At 37.7% G+C, this 23993-nt stretch overlaps 1 protein-coding gene across 1 annotated transcript in view; it reads left to right on the forward strand.

The window, feature by feature from the left end:
* LOC140160081 (uncharacterized) overlaps positions 1-19557 on the forward strand; it is a 143761-nt gene extending 124204 nt beyond the window's left edge. Inside the window, exons 9-11 of the mRNA XM_072183352.1 lie at positions 5421-5536; positions 6768-6894; positions 18587-19557. Of these exons, the coding sequence (XP_072039453.1) occupies positions 5421-5536; positions 6768-6894; positions 18587-19557 (1214 nt within the window). The remainder of the gene's footprint in view (positions 1-5420; positions 5537-6767; positions 6895-18586) is intronic.
* The last annotated feature ends 4436 nt before the right edge of the window (positions 19558-23993 follow it).

The raw sequence follows: 23993 nt of genomic DNA on the forward strand, positions 1-23993 counted from the left end.
GATATCTATGTATCCTGTTATGTGATAATAATAATGAAGGAAATGTTGTGGTTAAGAAAAAATAGGGCGACTTTTTAGCAGTGGCTCCCATGACTTGCGGTATTTTCCTGTCCCATATACATCAATGGTTAAGAGAAAAATTGGGGACTTTTCGACTTTGACCTGCGATTCTGGCTGAACTGTTTTGGCTTTCCAGGCAAGCCTGCATGAAACCTGTGAATTCTGTGCACACAGCCTAACCCTATGACTGACGAAGTCTTTGCACATGGACTGGACCTATGACTGGAGCTTCTAACCTGAAGGTTCAGAAATTCCTTGCAGGTTATGTAACCTTCTGTGTGGATATTATGTCACAAAGTCTAGTTCAATGACACAATTGAATAAATTAGTAATCATTTTGTAATTAATGACTAAGCACTTGTAATGCTTGATAATTTGCAGTGGTCAAGATCAAGATCAATGCACTTCGCAGTATTTTGATCGTACTTTTTGCTCAACAGACTTCATGAACAATTATTTTGTCATTCATGGATGCAATTCACAGATGTAGATCCTTTAGCACAGGGCTCAAATTTGGGCTGTTCCAATTGAAATCCATACACCCCCTTATGAAAGACATGGCCTATTCTTCTGTACAGTGAGTGTAAATTTCGTTCAAATGGGGTTACCTGAATGGTTGATTTCATTTGAAATCTATACCTCCTGTGCAAGTTAACTGTTGTTAGCATATTCACTTGGGATTAAAATGACATGATTTTTTTGGCAAAAATTATAAATTTAGGGTGTCTTCCACAGGAAGGTATGATGTTTCAGGGATTGATAATATTAGACAATTGCTATATATCTTAATGCACTCTTCAGAGATATGTTGTTTACAATGGAGTCCACAGGATTAGTGTATAATGGTTAGCTAGCCGAATCCTGCCAGCTTTACGTGTTCTCTTGATATGTGGGTACTAAAGGTTTTTGACTGGATTTAGGAGTGTGTTTTAGTGGCTCACACTTACTACATCTTGCAATTTTGATATTGGGCCATCATATTGCAGTTGAAGGGAGTGTGAATTTCAAAATGGGGTTCTACACCCCCTGTGTGTGAGATAAAGACCAAGTCTTCTATAGAAGTCATATGTATCACTCATACAAAAAGTGGTCAAAATTTCCAGGGTTTACTCAGTCACGTTTACTTGTCATCCTATAGAATGCATTCACATCTTCCCATAATGCATTGCTGCCAGCATTACACTTATTGTAGTATCAATACTGCATCCACAGAATGGAATACCCACACACTACTACAGACTATGCGCAACCAGTCAAAGTCTTCATTTTTGTATGCTGTGAATTCTCATATATTCATGAGGGTCGATTGTTCGATCATGCATGTCTAACAATCATGCCAGCGTTATGTGCCTTCGGGTATATGTATATATGCGTGTCTTTGTGTCTATGCAAAAAACTGTAAAAATATGTGGTATGTGTGCAGCAGTTTCGCCTTTCATGGAACAGTCAGCCCTCATTATCGGGTGATGCCTTTGACTATTTGGAGTTTGTCTGTTATCTCTTTCGTCCATGGGAATTTACATCTTTCGTGGTACACTCAAAGGGAACTATACTTTGGTGCAATCCATGTTCGGTAGTAATGTCACTCCGCAAGCATGCCAACAAATCGCGTTTGTACGCTCTGTGTGATTAACTTTATGCGTGTAATTAGATACTGAATGTGACATCATATTCATTAGACAATGGCACAGCCTAATTGATTTCATAACGGCGCATTTGATTGGTTCCCAGGATTACACCCTCTCCGTGCTCCCTATAGACCACTTGACATGTGACGTCATTGCCTGGCAGTATGTGTGTGAATTGTGGCAATTTTCATTGTTCTTTGCCCTGCAGTGTGCGTACGCATCATAGTTTGCTCAGTGCATGTGCATTTTAAATCGCCCACCACATTACCTATAGTACAAGAAAGCCATTGAACAGTGTAGCGGTTCGTTCAAGCATATCGATAGACCAGTCCCTCGCCTTTGTTGTTAAACAATGATGTCAAGTGGTCTATACCATATATGTTTGATAAACTAGCGAAATTGAATTCGGTTAAAAATGGGAACAAGGACTTGTCACAGGTTTATACATTAAACCAGAAAGTGAAACATTGCATTGTGTATGGGTTGATCACTATAGCAACTCAGTTCAACAAAGTTTTGATTTGAAAAAGTATCACATTGGCCTGCTGTTGCATTGTGGGATACATTAACTATCATCTTTGGCTTGTCACTAAGCTGTCACTAAGAAACAAAACTAGCCATCAATATATGATATGATATTTAAGCAATCAACCGGGTTAACTGGGCTACGTGTGCAACGTGGTTATTAGAACATGTAAGGTTAACATGTTTGTGTGTGCTTGTGATCAATGCTTCCTTATGATATACATAGGATTATAGACCTGTTTGGATGCGATCTTCGCGATGCATACTAGGATTATTTCTGTTGAAAAATCGGGCAAGGAATCTGTGTTTATCCAATGTTTTGTCGTGATGAAGTTAAAACTTGGAGGGACGTCTGCTCCTTACTGTAAGTAATAGGTTAAGATTGGCATTTGTCTTATTTATTTATTTGTTTGTTTGTTTGTTTGTTTGTTTACATTGATTTGATTGACCAGTGACCTGGAGATTCAAAATCTCTAATGTAATATTCAGTTCATATTTAACTTCTAGGGGCAATCACTGCTGGCCTCATGATTGGTCTTTTAACTGCTCCTCCATGATAGATTGATTGATTGATTAATTACCCTTTTTTACCATGCTGAAACACACTTGAATCCTGATAAGACCAAACTGCATATCCAGGGTCGATATTTGTGTCCAAATATAAGGCTTTCTTCAGCAATTTAAATTATAGAAGTTTCATTTGCTTGATCCTTTGTTATATTCAGTTAATTTATTTAACACTAGCCTGTACAAATGCTTTAAGGGATCTGGAATGAGCATTTTGAGCATTTCGACAGTATTTTTTGTGGGACATGAGAGCACATCAGACATATCGAATTGCATTCTGAATACGAAGAATGTCCTTCTGATATCAAATAATTTACATTTTTTGAAATTCACGATATAATAAAAATTTTATGACAAATTATTAAAATTTGATATTTTTCACATTTTTGATATATAACAGTCCTCGAAGTAGATTTTATAAATCTAATGATATATTCTTAAAGTGTATGTAGCTGGGAGGAAAAGCCGATGATCAATTGAAAATTTTGACCTTTCATATTGAAGATATGGATTTTTCCCAAAACACCTAATTTTTTTTTTGTGTTTTGGGAAAAAAATCCATATCTTCAATACGAAAGGTCAAAATTTTCAATTGATCGTCGGCTTTTCATCCCACCTACATACACTTTAAGTACATGTTATCAGATTTATAAAGTTTACTTTGAGTACTGTTAAATATAAAAAATATCAATTTTTAATCATTTGCCATAAAATGTGTATTACAGTGCGAATTTCAAATAATCAAAATTATTTGATATCAGAAGGACATTCTTCGTATTCAGAATGCAATTCGATATGTCTGATGTGCTCTAATGTTCCACAATAAATACTGTCCAAAGGTACATACCCCACCCCTTAACCTAATCAAAGAAAAAAATAGTTGGCACACCTTGACAAAATGTTTAAACTCTTCATTGCTGCTCTGAGAGTTCAGTGAAATTAGTATAACTATGTTTGATGAGAAATACAAACCTTCCACTTTTCCTCTTCCCCTTCCCTCCCTCATTCCCCCTCAATCGATATTGGGGAGACTGGAGAACCCAATGGCAAAAGTGCTTTCATCAACATTGAACTGGGGTGGCAATTTACATCTAGTATGCCAGTATGTGCCAATATTATTTTCCTTGATTGTAGGTGATGAAAAACAGCCCATATCAGTGGTGGTGCCAGGAATTTTTTTTTTGGGGGGGGGGGCAAAGTGAATTTCAGGGGGAAAAAACTTTTCGTTATTTCGGGGCTATTACTGGGGGCAAGAGTTCTTTCCCACATGCCCCCCCCCCCCTGTGGCGCCACCTCTGACCCACATAGCCAAAAGTTACATTGACAACCCACTGCGAGGTGAACCACATGCCTATACATGTGAAATATAGTCGATAAAAATCTTTTGAAATCATATAAAAGTCACTCATCCCATTGCCATCTGCTGACGGACGTCAATCATAAAAGCTTTCAAATTAGATCAAGGATTCTGTCTTACTTCCTGAGTTTTCTATCTAGCTCTTGCTATGAATATTGTGGAGATCCATATGAAAATTGTCTCTCGTGATGTCAACATGTTCTGCTAATAAATGGATATTTGGAGTATCAGAACTGCTTATTCAGTCCATGTACAAGCGACGATATAATAAGCGAGCTCGTGTATACCAATGTATTTTTATGTTAGCAAATGGATTTGAAGACTTTTCGTATTCTGGAGAAAATTGTCGGTGTGATGTGACATTATACCGTGTAAGCCACCATCGTGTTCTTCTGTTCTTGTTTGTAATGGAGATTTCACGGTTGCATGGGGATGATGTATAGGCAGTGAAAATGAAATAGAGCAAGTTGACAATTATTTCAATTAAATGAGGAGTTAGCGTGCGCTCTTCAGGTTTCATCTGGCATTATACCACGTACAGTCAGTCTGCTCTGAAGTACAAAGTACCGATGCAAACACACACATTGTGCCAACTTTGAAGGCATGCATACCTGCAGCAGAGACGCAGCACTGCACACTGTTTATGCGCACGTTGTCACTTTGTACTTCAGAGTGGACAAACTGTAGGCCACCATCTTATTTTTCTGTTTTTGTTTCCTCCAGTAATTGTGATGGAAATTTAATGGTTGCAGAAGTGAATAGGAAATTGATTAATTAGTTAATTACAACAAATGTATTAACTGGATAATTATTTTAATGATTGTGAATTTTAAATGGGGTTACCTAATTGGGTGACTCCATTTGAAATCTACACCCCATGTGTGGGATATTATGGTCATGTCTTCCATAGGGGGTATATGGATTTCAACTGGAATTGCCCAATGTGATTCTTCCTATCGTGGGTTCAGATCCAGAAAGCCGTAACTCACCATGACCAGCTCTCACAAAATGAGCATAAAGTTGGCTCCTTGCTTTGATCAATATTTCCTCCACAACGTCTTTTGTTTTCTATTGAATTTTGTCATGATTAATGGACTGCATGTATAGTGCCCTGGCGACTTTATGCTCATTTTGTGGGAGCAGGTGATTGTGAGTTGAGGCTTTCTGGCTCACAACCCTTGATATACATGTTGACCTTGTATAATGTAAATGAACCGATAACAAGTTAATTAGTATTGAATCAAACTAATTCTTGACTTTGTTCTTTCTTTGCTTTATTTCAGCTACTACAGATACTTTAGGAGATTTAGGAGATTTTGATAGTATAGCAGCACCTAGTAATCTGCTAGTCAGTAATGCAGCCAAACATAGAATATCAATTAAACCACAGAGATCTAGGGTAAGTAGGGGTGGGTGGGGTGTGTGTGTGTGTGTGTGTGGGGGGGGTGTGGGGTGTATATAGCAGCACCCAGTAATCTACTAGTCAGTGATGCAGCCAAACATAGAATATCAATAAAACCACAGAGATCTAGGGTAAGTAGGGGTGGGTGGGGTGTGTGTGTGTGGTATGGGGGGGGGTGTGGGGTGTGAATAGCAGCACCCAGTAATCTACTAGTCAGTAATGCAGCTAAACATAGAATATCAATTAAACCACAGAGGTCTAGAGTAAGTAGGGGTGTTGTGTGTGGGGGTGTATGGGGTGTGAATAGCAGCACCCAGTAATCTACTAGTCAGTGATGCAGCCAAACACAGAATATCAATTCAGTAAGTATGGGAGGTGTGTGAGGGGGTATGGGTGGGGTGTGTTCAGTGCCTTCTGCTGGCATACTTCGATTGCGTGCTTATATTAGTCTGATCCAGCAATGCTTTTAAAACTGAAATCTTACATTTTATTGGCGATGAGAGTTCAACTTTCTTTGCATCGCGTTGCGATATTGCGGCCATGCACACTAGTCTTATGATTGGCTGCTGGAAAATCAAGGTCAGCATGATGACCATAAACGGAGATGTCGACCTCACATGAAACATCACAGCATCCGCAATGAAATTAAAATGTACAGCACGATGTAAAGTCTGAATCAAACTTTCGCACTGTGCCTACATCTACAGTGCACTACATACATGTGTCTGGACAAGCTTGTTACGCATTATCAATACTTGTGATGACGTGGGGTCATTTACGGCCGATAGATGACGCCCAAAATTGTGCAATTGTCCGATCAGATTTTGTGTTTGCAAAGAATGTGATATGATTGTAGGTGAAATATCAACTCCCATTCTATTGTTTCGTTGCAGAGGAGATATCTTACCCTTCCCAGAATCCTTTGCAACACGATGCATCACCTCACTACATCAAATGACACACATATTACTCTGTCCATGTTCCCTTTGTTTTCATGTTGAGAATAGACTGGCTAAACATGGGTCGATAGTCAAGAAATAAACATATTTTGCAAGCTCTGGATGTGCTCTGTTCATTGAGGTACTTTTTGTCACTATCTACCCATGTTGCACTAGATAGCAAATCAGTGCAGCAAATTGAAGTGGAAGAAATGCATTGTGGGAAGTGTAAGATATTTTCTCTGGTTTCAGTGTCTAATCAGTAGATTCTATGTTCTTGTTTTTTACAGAGACCTCCAAGTAGATTAAGACCCATCTCATCACCACAAGATGACATGGACACATCACAGAAAACCAAGACAATCTCGCCATTAGCCGCACCACCACCGGCAACAGCTCTCACACCGCCTTCACTTAGTGAGTCATTCTTCCCTATGTTACCCGACCTGTTACCTGACCTCTCAGAACTCTCAATGTCTTGTGATGAATTAGACATAGGTCCTCCTCCGGGGCCTCCTATTATAGATAACAAACCCCCTCTGCCTTCCATGTGTCCAACATCACCCATATTTGAAGAGGATTTGCTTCTATCGCCGACATTCAGTGACGACGATCCTCCTCCATGGTTGATGGCGGATAATGATTCAAATCCATACGAGGTCATGAGACCAGAGCCAATCAAAATGCCACAATCCAAAGTTGAACCAAAAACACCCCCACAGGTAGATCTACCCATATTTGGGAACTTGCCACCACTAGTAGAACCCAAAAGTCCACCCAAACCTGAACCAAAAATGCCCCCACCCGTAGAACCCAAGAGTCTGCCCAAACTTGATGTGAAAATACCACCACCGATTGAACCCAGAAATTCACCCAAAACCGAAGTGAACATATTCTCACCGGAATTGGACATATTCCTAATTGAGGAACCCAAAACGCCGCCTACTACTGAAGTGAAAACGCCACCACCTGTTCTGGCGAAACCAAAAGAAAAGCCCTGCTCGGCTCCCCCCCGTTGCGCTTTGTTTCCCTCCACCTCCACCAAAATCAAAGAGTGACAAAGTAGAAAAAAGGTCATCTGTAGACGACATTGTGAACAATTTGAATAATAAACGCTCCGATTTGAATACCGTGAATAATAAACAGCCCGAGTTAAATTTGATCACAAACGGCATGACCAATGGAACAATGTCTTCTATCGGCTCACCTGAAATGAAAAACAGACAAAATAAACTGTTTAGTGATTGTCTGGAAAATAGTCTTGAAGTGAAACCATATCGGTCTAACTCCGCTTCCTCAGTCTCCAGTCATAAGTCAAGGGAAACAGAAGTAAAGCTCAACCCGTCATTCTGCGTTGATATTGCGGAAAAGCGAGTTCACATGAAGCCCCGATCCACCTCTCTTGATTTTCCCGAGGAGAAACTCGATTCGAATCAGAATAAAACCAAGTCACTCGTTATATTTAGCTTAATCCCATTCCACATAAACAGAACCTGTTAATTACGATCTTAAGCTTACCAATGAGAATCTTAAGCGTCATAATGACCTTACACTTGCCAATGGGCTTTCAAATGGACATTGTTTGGACGATCAAGATTTACTTGATAGTTTACCTTCACTATCTAGCTTGGAGAAGTGCCGACCCAACGGTCGTATCATCCATTGCAATATGGTCAATGGCTTTGAGTCAGAATTGGAAGATATCTTTTCTGATCGCAACAAAGCTAAGCTTGCCCAAAAGAGGTCCAATTCCTTAGATGATCCCAAGCCAGAGAGACAGGTAGAGAAACCACCACCCAGAACATTGTCAGTTGATACACCAGAGAAGTTATTTTCAAAGGAGCCAGAGGAAGTCAGGGAACCTATAGTAACAGGTGAAAAGAGCATGCTTGGTCTGTGCTTGATAGATTGCCTATTGCCTGATATGCATCTTGAATTATAGGCAAGCATGGAGTCTACTGGAAGAGCATCAGGACTGTTAGATATCATACCATTGATACATTTTGTTTTACAAGTCCAATAATTTACTCACATTTGGCTATTCCGTTTAAAATCCACACTACCACTGTGCAGGATTTTGGAAATATCTTCCACGGGGGGAGTATGGATTTCAAATGGAATTAACACATTAGCAGTTCCATTTGAACCTCACTCTCCCTCAGGGGAAGATTCAGGTTGAATCTTTCTCAGAGGGTGTATGAAATTCAAATAGAGCTGCCTAATGTGCTCATACCATTTGAAATTTATACTCCCTCTGTGGAAGATATTTCCAAAATCTTCCACAGGAGTAGTGTGAATTTTAAATGGAATAGCCCAATTTGTTTGACATTTTATCTTCGCATCAGAAGACTTTATCAGTTATGCGCCGATCTAGCAATACTACCCTACTCATCCCCAGAGTGTTGTGTTACTTGCAGTGGCTGATCGTATATATGATTTAGTGAATTAACCATGTTGAAGGAGCATATTCACTAAGTCATGTATATGATAATTAATGCAAGGAACAGAACACTCGATCTGTGAATGAGATTGAGAGTGTTTGCTAGATTGGCACATTACTGATGAAGTCTTCCAGTCGGAAGATGAAACGTCTAAAACGTGAGTAAATTATTGGACTTGTAAAATAAAAGTTTCTAATAGTATTAAGCATGGAGTCTAATATGAGTGAAACAACCTGCTTTGAGATACCATGCATAATGTGTCATACTAACTGTAGGTGAAGGCTGAATATATTGGGCTTTATTCCATTTGAAATCCATCCTCCCCCTGTGGAAGATTTAGCAAAAGTCTTCCACAGAGGGAGTATTGGTTTCAAATAAAATAGACAATTGGGTAACTGCTTTTTGAGGTACTCGCACCAGTTGTGGAAGATATAGGTAAAAGCCGTATAGGCCCTACATATAGCGGCAGTATGCTGGGTTCAAAATAATTAACCCTAGCCAATTCCATTTGAAAAGCAAACACACTCCCTCTGTGGATGACCTTTCTTAAATCGTCCACAGGGGTATAGCAGATTTCAAATGGAATAGCTGATTATGACATGACACTAACGCAGAATTTTAATTGATCACTTTTGCAGAAGAGCAATTCACATACATGCTCAGTGAGTGTGCAAAATGGCATTGATTTTGCTGAAAACTGATCGAGTATAAATTCAGCTTCAATGCTACACATCATATGAGGTTGAGTATTTACAGTAACCTGTGATGCTGAATCCATTAACACATTAACTTTCATTCTCTAATATTAAAACACATGCTTTGGATTATGCCCTCAGGCCGCAAGCGACCCTTCGGGCAAAATCAACTGTTTAGTCATGAAAATATATGAATGAACCACTAAATACTACACATTATGAACTATTATGAATGTCATTGGTTTGACATATATCTAGGTGTTACAGGATTATTTTATCTTTCTATAAACGAACATCCTCTCATTGGGGGAAGGGAGGGGTCATAAAGTTTAACCCCATGAGAACTACCTGCTTATTGGTTAAAACGAAGTTTTCATTATCAATTGGACCAATCAGCAACATTGTTAAAATAATTTCACCACACAAAAATATTAGGGTGAATTATTTGCAAAGCTCCATTCTGATTGGTGATTAAAATGAAGATATCATGTAATTGACCAATCAGAGAGCATGTTAGATCGGCAGGTAGTGCTGAGAGGGTTAATTACGTTTATGAAAAATATAGATAACATATCAACAAATTTTATCTTTTGGGTTGAAATTTTCAACATTTCCCAGCCAATTTTTTATATTTCAATTTTCAAAGGCCTATTAAATTTTGTTATGTTTAATGCTGATAAACAAGTTTATATAATCAGCAGGAAAGGAAGGGGTCAGCCTCATAGCAAAGGCACTTTCGTTTATAGCGCTTTTTGGTTTGCACCATTATGATCTGCTGTAGTGTTAACAAAAAGCTTATCTTGGAAGTTTAGAAAATGAATATATTTCAATTGTAATACCCTAGCAAACAGGGCATGTCTTATTGCAATGTTTCTGTGACTCAGAAGTGGGTATTTCCTGTGCAGATTTGTATCACCAAATGTTATTAGATACGTCAAAGCTGGTTAACAGAGCGATGACCAATGTGTGTGATATTATATGGTGGACATGTTATACAGATATTGGATGTTAATCATAATGCGTTATGCTAAACTTCTCAACTCGTAATAGGTTAGCTCATATCAATTTAGATTGCTATAGAGTGACGTACGCATGACAGTTGAGACATAACATTTTTGATGGCTATAGAGTGACATACACATGACAGTTCAGACTTATAACACTTTTGATTGCTATAGATCGAGTGACGTACACATGACAGTTGAGCGTGACGTACACATGACAGTTGAGTGTGCCATCTATGCAAGCTCAAGTTGGAATCGAATTGAAGCGTGCATTAGCAAAGCCTTAATAGTTTTTGCCTATTGCTATAGTTGAACTATAGAGTCCACAACTTATAAGTTCCCTCCTAATACTTTTTAGAATAAGCCAAAAAGTATTTTACGAAATGTAAAAATGTAAAAAGGTATATATATCCTTATTTGTTTTACACATGTGGACCAATTTATAGCGTTGTATATCATTGCGTTCATTCACAATGTTTAATTGTGTAAGAAAAGAGGCTAATTTAAAAGTTGCACCTGAGTCCATAGCAATCAGGTTTTCTTTAACAAACACATGAATAGACCTGGCCAACTGTACTGTTAGAGAGTTGACTCCTATGGACTCGGATACAACTTTTAAGAAATGGTCTCTTTTTTTTTTTTAAATAATGAACTATATTGTGACTGAATGCAATGATGTGTGATGCTATAATTTTGCATTTTATCAAATATTTTTAGATTTATTTAAAAAAGTATTTAGGGGGTAACTATAAGTTGTGGACCCTATATAATAGGCTGTAGACACATACACTTGACCAATCTATTGTATTACCAGAAATTACTATGTGCAATTCATCATCCAATACATTAGCACTAGCTAACAGTCCACTATGTCTAACTCTATAGATTGCGAACACATCCATAAATCGGATATTAATCACAATATATGCTAAACAGGATGCATATACATCCTTATCAAATCTGATTTCTACTATCATGACTGCTGCTACAGACAGCAAGTTAACTTAACCCATATGGGTAATAGCTTAGTAAAATGTGAAGGACAGACTGACTGGCTGACTGACTGACTCACAACAGGCATCTACCATGGTATTTTGCCTGGTAGACCTAAACCTAATAGGGATATTTCTAGTAGAAATCCATACAACCGTAGGGATAGGATAAAGGACAAAGATAGTTGGTGTAAAGTCATGCGTACAAGTTGTGCTAACTGAGCTGTACATTTGAGGAAAAAGGGAGGTAAAACTGAGGTTCAGGTTAATGCTTGTCAGTACCAGGAATGTTGTGAGTTTGAGTCATATGGTAAAGCTGTTTTTAACTGTGCATGGTAACGCTATTAAAGCATGCCTTCCCCCTCCTTCACATCAGATGAGTCACACAAGCCCCCTCTGATAGCAATTCCTTTTGTTTGCTTGTTCCTTTGTTCTGATTTCAGCATCAGGATAAATGTATAAGCATTGTGTTGCATTTTGAGTATCTAGAGCACTGGACTATTCCAGTTGAAATACATACACCCCCTGTGACTTTAATCTTCTGCGCAGGGAGTGTGAATTTAAAATGGGGTTACCTGAATGGGTGACTCAATTTGAAATCTACTCCCCCTGTGTGGGAGATTAAGGTCATGTCTTCCATTGGAGGAGTATGGATTTTAACTGGAATAGCACACTCAAGGAACATACTTTCCCGTATGATACTTACATGGAATTGCACCCAACCACACATGAAGGCATGATTATCTGCTGTGCATGTCATGTTCTTTACCAAAAGTTAGATCAAAAGTTTTGAAAATTTGACTTGCAAATTTACATTTTTAGGAGACAATTTTCAGCCAAAAAATGGAACCATTTGAATTTTGGTTTGGCATCTTGTATTTTTTAGACATTTTTCAAAGTCATTTCTATTCTCAACATTGTCAATGATATTTTTAAAGGCCTATATCTCGATTTCCAATTTTATAATACCATAAATTACGAACTCAATATCTTTGCTTAAAGTTAATTTTTTAAACTTCCGTGGTCCGGGTACGCGCTGGTGAATTGCGATCGCGTAGAAGTGACAAGGTCGCCTACTACGCGTCGCGCCGAAGACCAGTGGGTCAACCGGCTTGTTGTCAAGTGGGTTGATCAACTAATCAGCGTGATTGTTTATTTCTTCTGTGTGCATGCTCATCTACGCTAGGCGCACAGCTCGGACCACGGAAGTTTAAAAAAATTAACTTTAGGAATGTCCGATTTCATTGGGGGAAACACCGTTATAGAGCAAAATATCTCTATATTTAAGATATGTAAAACACTTAAAATTGATTGCCTGCCCAAAAGGGTCTCTTTTTGATATACCACGTCACATATATCCTTGACATGCTAAAACTAGTTGCAAATTCAAGAAGTCACTTGCATGAAGAGAATATGATCTAGAAACACTTGTCAAAAAGCATGCCTTTGTTGACTACCTTATTAGATAGAACATTGCACTGACACCTTTACCCATAATTCCTTGCACTCCATCCTAGATAGCGGAATCCTTCTGACAGAAACGCTGCCCTCTGTGTTTGACCCTGATTCACCTGTATGCACAAAACCTGCACATATTGACTCACTGCACCATGATATGGGCTCACTGCACCCCGACACGGAGATAGATCCAGATAATGGAAGCAATGGGACACCCCTTTCAACAGAGGGGGGGTGATGTGAATAACGATGATGTGGTTGATATTTTTCTGACGCCATCCCTATTGCAAACCATGTGGAGAACTCCAATGATCTCAGTGCAGATGCAACGAATGAATTGTCACTATTTGATGCATCACCATCAGTCACCACTTTGTCACCACCCGTCACCACCTCATCACCACCTGTCACCACCTCGTCACCCACTCTTCACCACAAGTCTAATAACCTTGACTTCTCCCTTGGTGATTTAGAACCCTCAGCTGATATATTTGCAGAGGAGTATGTAGTAGACTCTGGCGCAGCCGCTGCATCATCTGAAGATTCTTGGTTGCCTTTCCCTGAACTTGGATGTGGTACTCCTGTGGCAAAGACTAGTAGCGCACATGATCCATTTTCACCTGCTGCTCTTGACAAGCTTCTATTTGGTGAAGGTATTTTGGCTGCATGAACAGACTGCATGACCAGTATTAAGAAATGAAAACAAAAATGTACCATTCCAGTCAAATACCATACACCCCTATGGAAGACATGACCTTTATCTCCCGCACAGGGGGTGTAGATTTCAAATGGAGCTACCCATTCAGGTAACTCCATTTGAAATTCAGACTCCCTGTGCAGAAGATTAAGGTCATGTCTTCCATACGGGGTGTATGGATTTCAACTGAAGTATCCTAATGATACAAACTTTCCAGAGAGGATTTGCATGTTTATGATGAGATATTTCAAATTAAATTTTAGGAAAATATCTTGTTAACTGGGGTTTTTTTTGTTGGTTTTGAGGAATGTTTTTTATTTTGTTTAGAGTCAATAAGGCAGAAACAATGTGTTTGCAACTGAAAGTAAACAAGCAGTTTTAATTTAAAAATAAATTAGTAGAACATTATTTCTTGACCATTTGCCTATGGAATCCTTGAGATCATCCTGGACAAAAACCCTGTATATCTGGACATTGCAGTTTTGTACGTAGTGATAGTGCAAGGTATATGGGGATTCCATTGGGGGAATATTGCATGTTTGGTGGAATCCTTGAGATCATCCCCTTTTCTGGAAATACCTGGACAAAACACCTGTATATTTGGACATTGCGGTTTTGTAGTAAGTGCATGGTTAATCGGGGTACTTTGCATGTTTGGTGGAATCCTTTAGACAACCCCCTTTTCGGGACAATCCTGGACAAAACCCTGTATATCTGGACATTGCGGTTTCATAGTCAGTGCATGGTTAATCGGGGTACTTTGCATGTTCGGTGGAATCCTTTAGACCACCCCTTTTTTGGGACAATCCTGGACAAAACCCCTGTAAATCTGGACATTGTGATTTCTTAGTGATAATGCATGGTTATTCAGGGTATAATGTATGTTCATTGGATCACCCCAGAGGAGGCTTAAAGGCATTCCTACAATGCACTATGATTGGGAAATTTGATCAATATAACCTAATTTTAAAGGCAAAGTCCCCATTGCCACACACACAAAATGGTAATTTTAAAACTGCAGCTAACGAGCTAATAGTCGAGACTTAGGACTGATATTTGATTTTCTTACAGGAAACATTCATATTGTCCCACTGCATTAATTTTATTCCTAAGTCTCGATGTTTTGAATGTTAAATAATAGGATGAAAACACCAGATATTTGCACACAATCCCAATACAAGGTATGATCAACTGTACCACATGTGTACAAAAGCCAGACATACCAAGGTCAGAAACCCCATTGGGTTGTGGGAATGTCTTTAAACATCCTCTGGGATCACCCTGGTTTGTGCACATGAGGATATGAAAAGGTTCCTTGAATCTGATGGAACAAACTGGCTGTTACATTTGAAATCCATACTCCCTCTGTGGAAGATTTAACTAAAATCTTCCAAGAGAGAGTATGGGTTGCTCCACAGTTATGTGGTTGCATACCCTTGATAATTTGCATTAGCTTAGCCAATACAATTTTTTGACATACCATTTGAAAGTTACTACATTGACCCTTAAATATCAATAAGTATGTGACACATGAAATTATGTACTGTTTTCATATTAGGGGTTGTGTATTAATAGATACTAGGCGTTGCCGTTGGGCGGTCTGTCATGGGATTTCTCCTCACAATGGAGGGAGGCAACACCTGTCTGGGGTTATAATTATACTGGCAGATTGTAGCCTTGGCCATGTATTTGGGAGGGAGGCAAAGATAGCATACCTGTGGATTATTTTGGCCTGTTTCTGGCAAATGTTAAAATAAGTGCATACTTACTTGGGACCGGGACTTGGGAGCTGAGTATAATATATGGAGATGACTGACTGTGTGTCTTAACCCATGTCGACTGCAGACGACGAGTTTCAAATTTTCTTTAAAATTAAAAATTACAAAATTTCAGAATTGAACATTTTCATGACCATATTCAGAATCAATTTAAAATGCATTAAAATGAGTACAAACAAGCCCAGTATTGGTTCAGTGGTTCTAGAGATACCTGATGGGAGTTTTGAGAAAATACTGTTAAACTTTGACTTTATATGTTGAAACTTATGGCCAGCACAAAAATCATTAAATCAATATTATAATATTTGCTGAGGAGGACACCCTCCATGCACAAACCGTTTCAATGTTCATAATTTACATTGATCAGAATGTATTTAGGGATAAAGTGTTTGGCTTCCATGAGTGACAATACAATATGGCAGATTTCCTGTAGCCATAGGGGAGGCATTTGATATTGTGTCTCCCATGTAAGAAGTTTGGGGACATGACCCCGTGTCCGCCTGGGAGTGACGCCCATGTCTATTATAGCGGTATGCAGAGGGGTATTATAGCCAGTGGTAGATCTGCAGAGGGGGGGGGGAACAATTTTAGAAAAATATATAAATCAAAGAAAATTGCTCTTTAATTGCAGCACCTATCATTATTGTCAATGTGTGTATTAACTTGCCAATCGCTGGGATGTATAAATAAGTCATAAGACGAATAGCCATATATACGCACAGTTCATACATCACTGATTCAATGATACACATGCACGAGACTCATCAGTCATCACTCGATCAGTGAACTTGAGGGAAAAAACAGATTTATTATATAAACTTACTTTTTACTGTCAATAAAGCACTTCTGTCTTTCACATGGTATTTTAGTACACCATTGGGCATTACAATCATGCAAAAAGTAGAAATTAATGTAAAATTAGGCGTGGCACTCTGGAGCAAATCACATATTATGGCTTTAACAAACAAGGGCTTTTTGTAAGAGAAGAGTCAACATATATTATAAGCTTTGATATTTATGTTCATATGTATAGTATTTTAAGGATGTGCTTTAAATAGAATGCCAACTGGAAGTGGTTATTAATAGCAGGAGAGGACATTTCTATTTTAAGGTGCATGGTAGTTCCCAACCCTTCATAGCCAAAGGGATTTATTAATTGTTTCAAAATATAACCTGATATTAAAGGAAGGAAAGTTGAATTATAAATGGACAATTTCGGGATCTCCTGTGCTTATTTTGGGATATGGTGGGATTGTTTATCTGTGTTAGTTAGGGACTGGTTTGCTTACAGTTGATGTTACTCTTGAGTCTTCAAAAGGTCACTGGGAAAACATTATGTTGCTAGAAAGATGGTTTAGACAAAGGGAAGAATTCAAGGGGTAATGCATGGTTTTGAACCAAATACAGCTATGGTACAGAAAAAAATTAGAACAAATTTCCAAAATTCCATGCAACATTTGTAAAATTGTAAGGACTACACTATCCTTTCCTGACCAATTATCACACCCCGATGCCTTTCTTGGAACAAGGCTGGGGAGAGCACCCAAACGTCCAAACAATACCCTGGGTTAAGGTCATGTGCACAGATTTGGTAATTTTGATATAAAATTGGATCAATTAAGCCCATATTTATTGGTAGAACCTTGAGTTTTAAAAATATTGGGCGTGAGACATAGTCAAGCCCAATATTTTAGTTTTGACTTCTAACTCAGGTCTGTAGAAACATTCAGTAACCTGCATCATGTGTGGTAAAGCTTTTATCTCCACTCAGTCCTGCCGAGACACGAACCCATGATCTCACAGTTAAAAACACGCTAGTGCATAGACCAAAAGAGGACTTCCCCGTCTGGTCTATGACACTAATGCAGACATTGAACTATCATCACATCCATATACACACCCATCCCATGTTTCTATCATACTGCCAATTTATGATTATCCAAATCATATATTGGCAGTATATCAACTCAGTGCTTCTTACGTAGTTGTTTAGAAGATCAAATTTAGTTGAAGGTTTTCAGTGACGTCTTGTCTACCACAGTAAACCAACTTATTCCTGTGAGATGTGAAAAGCTAGGTTGTGGTCAAGTCACCCTTAATTTAACAAATTCAATCCTGATTGAAACTTCAAAAACAATTTTGATAGCAAAGCTGCTTAGTATTGTATTCTGACCCACAGCCTCAATTCTGTCTCTGGGTAACAGAGCAATGCATAAGCCTACTACAAAATCTTAAGCAATGTGACCCTCTCAGTTCTCTCCAAAATCCGCTTCTAAATTACTCGCAGCTGAAACCACAGCCTTTCTCTCAACATAACCTGAACCCTAATGCGCCTGGAGCACTATGTGTTGACAAGGACTCAATTAATCGACTCGTTTTATTGAACACAAAAATTTACTATTGCTCCAACATCGAGTCTGTTTGATTTTGTTACAAAAGTCCATTCAAAATAACAGTGTACAGTGACAATTTGTGTCAATAATGATAGCCCCCGCCCCATTGTCAATTCAAATATGGTAGGCACATAACATGCATGACCCAGTTCTATTGTCATTTTGCGTGTATGTTGGTTATGATTAATAGACTATCAATGATGACCACATTCAAATATTGCCCATTCTTGCTGAGATCTGCATTGATTGGTCAGGCTAAGTAGCCGCTTACAAAAACGGCAAGGTAGTGAGACCAAGGAAGTGATTTAGAAAACTCACCTGACCCAGGATCACTCAAAGAGAACTTCCCATGACCTTATGGGAAGTGGAATGGAAATATCTATCAGACTCTGAGGGTCCATGTATTGGGTTGATTAATAATGGTATAATCTACATTACCAGTTGTTATTCACAGACCCAATGGATGACTCTATTTGAAATCTACACCCCTTGTGTGGGATATTAAAAGTGATGTCTTTTATAGGAGGTGTATGGATTTCAACTTTTTCAACCCATTGTTAAAATTGCATCCTTCAGCCTGATTAGGTCAGCACGCAACAATGACGACCTTCGACCTAATTTTAAATTTAAACTTTATTTGTTATATTGCAGAAGTGCCTAAAGGAACCAAACCAGTCGACAGGTCAGACTCAGATAGGAAAGTTAAAAGAACTTCATCAGATGCAAAGAACAAGACTGTGGAAGAGTCTAAACCAATCAAAGAGAAAGTTTTGCCTCCACCTGTGATCAAACGAAAGGACAATAAGGAGGATGATAGTAAACTAGTCTCTAGCAAAGTCCTTCCTGATGTGCAGGAGGATAATGAAAATAAGAAAGAACCTCTTGTAAATAAATCTAGCAAAGAGAAAGTGCTTGCACCACCCGAAGTGCAAAAGCGAAAAGATAAAGAACCAATTGTTTCTGATTCTAAACCAGAAACAATAAAAGATTCACTACCAAAAGACAGTGAGAATAAGGATCTTAAACCAAAAACTGTTATTAAGGGTAAATCACCCGTCAAAGTGCCTGTGGTGGAGCCTAAATCAAGCTCGGACAAAGTAGTAACTGTGATACGTTCTGGTTCTAAATCGGAAAGTGATATTAAAGATAAACAGCCTTCAAAAGCTGACAATGTTATTGTTAAAGATGAGGAAAAGGAAAATAAAGCACCTTCACCAGTTCCAACAGATAAGTTAACTGATAAGAAACCAGTGGCAACTAAGAAGGAAGAAAGCATTGTGCCTAGTGCTGGAGCAGGGAGGACTGTGTCGGAGTCGGAGCCTGCTTCAGTCAAACCAAGTATCTTTGCATCACAGGATAAAACTGTTGAGAAAGAAACTAGTAAAGCATCCTCAGAGGAGAAGAAACGGCCAGTCACACCACCAAAACCACGTAAAGAAATGAAGATACCAGCAAACAGCGACGATAAATCGGACGATGAAGCGCCGGCGAAACCACTAAGCTTGAAGGAGAGAATGGCTTTGTTGAATAGCGCAGCGTCAAAGAATGGCGCCAACAGTGACAGCAAGCCAGCGTGGAAGAAGACGCCCAAACAAGGACCATCAAAGACGGCGACGAAGTGAAGCTGCTCAAAGAATGTGTTCATCGAGGTGACGGATGCTCGAAGTCATCGCCTATTGAAAATGGAAAGAAAGAGGTAGACAACACTGACAGAGGTATTATAATGTTTTGATTTTCTTTTGCAGTGTCTGGATGACCTAGAGAGGTAAAAACCAGGTGTAACAGGTGTGAGTATGTTGTAAATAAAACTGATCAAAATCATCAAATTTAACCCCAAATTGTCCTGTGGTTGGTGAGTACTCAATTTATGCACTGTTGTCATTGACATATTATTTGTGTGGAAGTGTTGTGTGTAGTGTATCGATTACTAAAATATATATTAGTTTAGTTATTATTATATGCTTGTAGTTTTGTTGAGCTTGTATTTTGCGTGGTTGTGTTGTGGTTTAAGTGTTGTAGTTATTAGTTTAGAATTGTCTTAACCCAACTCTCAATCTTCAACAACACGATTGGCTGTTCCAGTTAAAATCCATATACCCCATATGGATGACATGGCCTTAAAACTCCACACAGGGGCATAAATATCAAATGGGTAACCTCCATTGAAATTCACGCCATGTGGGAGATTAGGCATATGTCTTCCATAGGGGGTATATGGATTTCAACTGGAATGGTCCAATTGTGATGTGTTCTGTTACAAGATATGAAGCTGAACTGTAGTTGCTATCAAACAGGCAATTGGCAATTTCAATATTTACATACTTGGGAGAAATTTGGGTGTATTTGGGAGACAAATGACATGCTGATGCTGTTTTTGGGTGTATTTGGAAGATAATTGACATGCGATGCTGTTTTTGGGTGTATTTGGGAGACAAATGACATGCTGATGCTGTTATTTCAAAGTAGGCAATGCCAATTTGTTACAATTATGATATACATGAAATCTTTCAGGAATGGCATTCAACTAATTTTTACTTGGAACATCTTTAGACAGAACTCATGACAATTTTGTATAATGTTTTTTTACATATCATCTTGCGTGCTTTATTAAGCTGTTGCTGTTCCAGTTGATATCTATACACCCCAATGGAAGACATAACCTTAATCTTCCACACAGGGCATGTGGATTTCAAATGGTGTTACCTGAATGGGTGACTCCATTTGAAATCTTAGTATGTCCCCTCTGTGTGGAAGATTAAGGTCATGTCTTCCATAGGGGGTGTAAGGATTTCAACTAGAAGTGTATTTATTGCTGTGCTTAGAAATATCTCATAGCTTTCTTTATACTGAAAACAGTTTCCTATATAAAAACTGTTAATCCGGTTTTATATATCAATTGTTGCAAATATTTGTTACTAATGTGCGGTAATAGAATAAAATGGCACTAATTGCTTATGATTATTAGTTATAAAATGGCACTAACAATTCATAATTCATGCTTTATCTCATGAATATTAATTATAAGCTGGCAATAATAACTTAATCATTTATAATTTATCTCATAAATATTAATTATAAAATGGCACCAATCTGTAATAATTTATCCTTTATCTAATGAATATTAATTATAAAATGGCACTAATCCTTAAGAATGTATCCTTTATCTCATGAATATTAATTACCATGCAAGTTTCATCTTCACCTATATAGATTATACAGTATCTTTCTTTTATTGTGATGAAATATACCAAGAAAAATTAATTAAATTAAGTAATTTAGCAAAACAAATTTCATGACAATTTTAGATTCTCTGTTTTATTGTCAATATCATCCTAGCTGCCCATTTGAGATGGACTTTATGACTTATTTCTAGTAATACTGGTCTTTTGAATAAAATATCATATTGCACATATTGCAAATAATGGGCTATTTTTCAGTTGAAATCCATACACCCCTATGTATTGTTCCACACAGTGAGCGTGAATTTCAATAGGGGTTACCTGAATAGGTGACTCATTTTAAAATCTACACCCTGTGGGAAATGAAGGTAATTTCTTCCATAGGAGATGTCTGGATTTCAACTGGAATAGCTCAAAGTTTAACCTTTCATTTCAACAAGTTTATTGAAATTGAAGTTTATATCTTTTTTGAAGAGTTAATCAATTTAATCAACAAATCGGTTTGTTATATATTTAAGGCAGACTGATTGGGGCATTGCTGTTGCCGGGTTTATGATCAAGAATTATGCTTGTTTGTTTTTGTATGTCTAAATGCAGTTGGGAGAAAATGTGCTGGAGGGTGTTTGTACGAATGGTTGGGAAACTGCTGTGGCTGTGATGGTTTCTTTTTAAAGTGGGTTGATCAGAGCCATGTTATTATCAAAAAATATATAAATATGTGGTAGAAAATATGCAATAGTTTAAAGATATATATATATGCTAATGCTCTTAAAGGTGTCTGACTAGATTGACAACCTCAATTCACATTTTGTCCTCATCAAAATTGAGATACCCCAGTAAAATTTAATGCCCAAGATATGTTTTGTTTAGATGGTTGGAGAAAAAACGAAGTATGTACTATTTTATGGGGCATTCGTATACATGTTTATGCTTGTCGTATCAAAACCTTTAGACCTATACAATTGAAAATTTTGAAATAGATTGTTTTAATGATTGATAGGCATCAATGTAAAATTTATTTTAAAAAACAGGATATGAAAAAATCTGACCACCCCTCTTTTAACTCCACATTTTACTTTGCATAAAAATAGTTTTATCAATCTTTGAAATCTAACATAAAAGTATGAAATGCATGTAGATTAAATACTGCATGTTATCTGTCTGTTTAAGAAGCACAGCGATATTGGGTTATCCCATTTGAATTACACATTCCCCCTGTGGAAGATTTTGGGGAGTATGAAATTCAAATGGAATCGGCACATTATCCACCTCTTTTTTAAATTCACCCTCCCTTTGGAAGATTCAAGTTGAATCTTTCTCAGAGGATGAATGAAATATAAATGGAGCTGCATAATGTGTTTATTCTATTTGAAATTCATACTCCCCCTGTGGATGACACTTCCAAAATCTTCCACAGGGGGAGGATGGATTCTACGTAGGATATCCCAATTTACCTTAATTTAGTTCAAATTGAGAGTTGGAATAGGACTATTTCTTTAGCTGGTTCCCTGTATCCTTGAGCTTACTGTTATTGCTCTGTCTGAGCAAGAAACACAGGCAACAGGTGCAGGGAACCAGCATATTTTGTGTCTACATGTTTTTTGTTTTGATGTTACAGTGCACGGTAGATTGAATTGAATTCACACATCAAGTTTCCCTACACTTGCATTTCTGGTTTGATCTTTTCACATTAGAACATTTTATTTATTTTAGAAACCACCTGTGTTTCTGGTTTGTAACACTCTGTAGGTTATCTATTCAAGTGTAATTTGTAAACATAGTAGTATAGAAAAATTCACTTACAAGTGTGTAGATGAAGAAATTTATGGATTGGCCAATTAGCATATTTAAAAACTTCCTGTTTTGAAGGGGAAAACTACCCAACATAAAGAAGAAAAAAAGCAACAACAACAAACAATTGTATGTTGATGATTTAAAACATAAAGAGTTTCCTTGAATGAAATGGAAAAGTCAAGTTTATGCAAGTTTAGACATCTCACAGCCTCTACTGAGTCTTAAAATGCTTAAATGTGGCATTTTTAGAAGACGCTGCTCATATCAAGATCCTGCTAGGATAGAGGGCCTTGACTGAATCAGGTATTGTGTCCACATAAATAGGCTAATTAAGTTATTCATCCGTGTTTGGAATTAATTGACACAGACATTTTATAACATCTACGTAAATGAATCTTTTTCTACACACTTGATTACATCTGTGTGAAGTCTGACATGCCATGATGAAATTCACAATATTAGTAGTATTTAAACATAATGATTGCATATCATGATATGCAGCCTGCTTTCATGAAATGAGTGTAGAGTTGAAAGTTGAGTTTCGAGATGTTCTTTGCTTGAAGACACCTGTTTTGGCAGTGGTAAGTCCTTTGTGAATGAGGACAAAATTGAATACAGAGTACAGCATATTATGATGACATACCACTGACCATACAGTAACAAAGAACAACAACACAACAATTGGAAGGTCTCAAAACCACCAACTTGCAATTTTACGCTCATTTAGTGGGAACAGGTCACTTACGATGTGTTGTAGTAGTACACTAGATAGCTATTGTTTTGTATTGTACTAGAATAGTATACATTGTAAATAAAGCCATTACTATGCTCTATTCAGTTTCAAATATAGATGAATAACTTGTATGACATTACTTCATATAATATCTGGATGACTAGACTATATTATGTACAAATATCACTTTCTTATCAAATCAAATCAACATTTATAATTATTTTCCATTGCTTTGCCTAGATTTGCATTTGTGTCATGTTACTGCACACTCTTTAACCCCATGGGCATTACTGCTCTTTGTTAAACAGCTCCTGATTGGTTAATTGCATGATATAATCATCTGAAAAACCAA

The sequence above is a fragment of the Amphiura filiformis genome, chromosome 9 (genome assembly GCF_039555335.1).
Source record: "Amphiura filiformis chromosome 9, Afil_fr2py, whole genome shotgun sequence".
In the NCBI taxonomy this organism is placed as follows: domain Eukaryota; kingdom Metazoa; phylum Echinodermata; class Ophiuroidea; order Amphilepidida; family Amphiuridae; genus Amphiura; species Amphiura filiformis.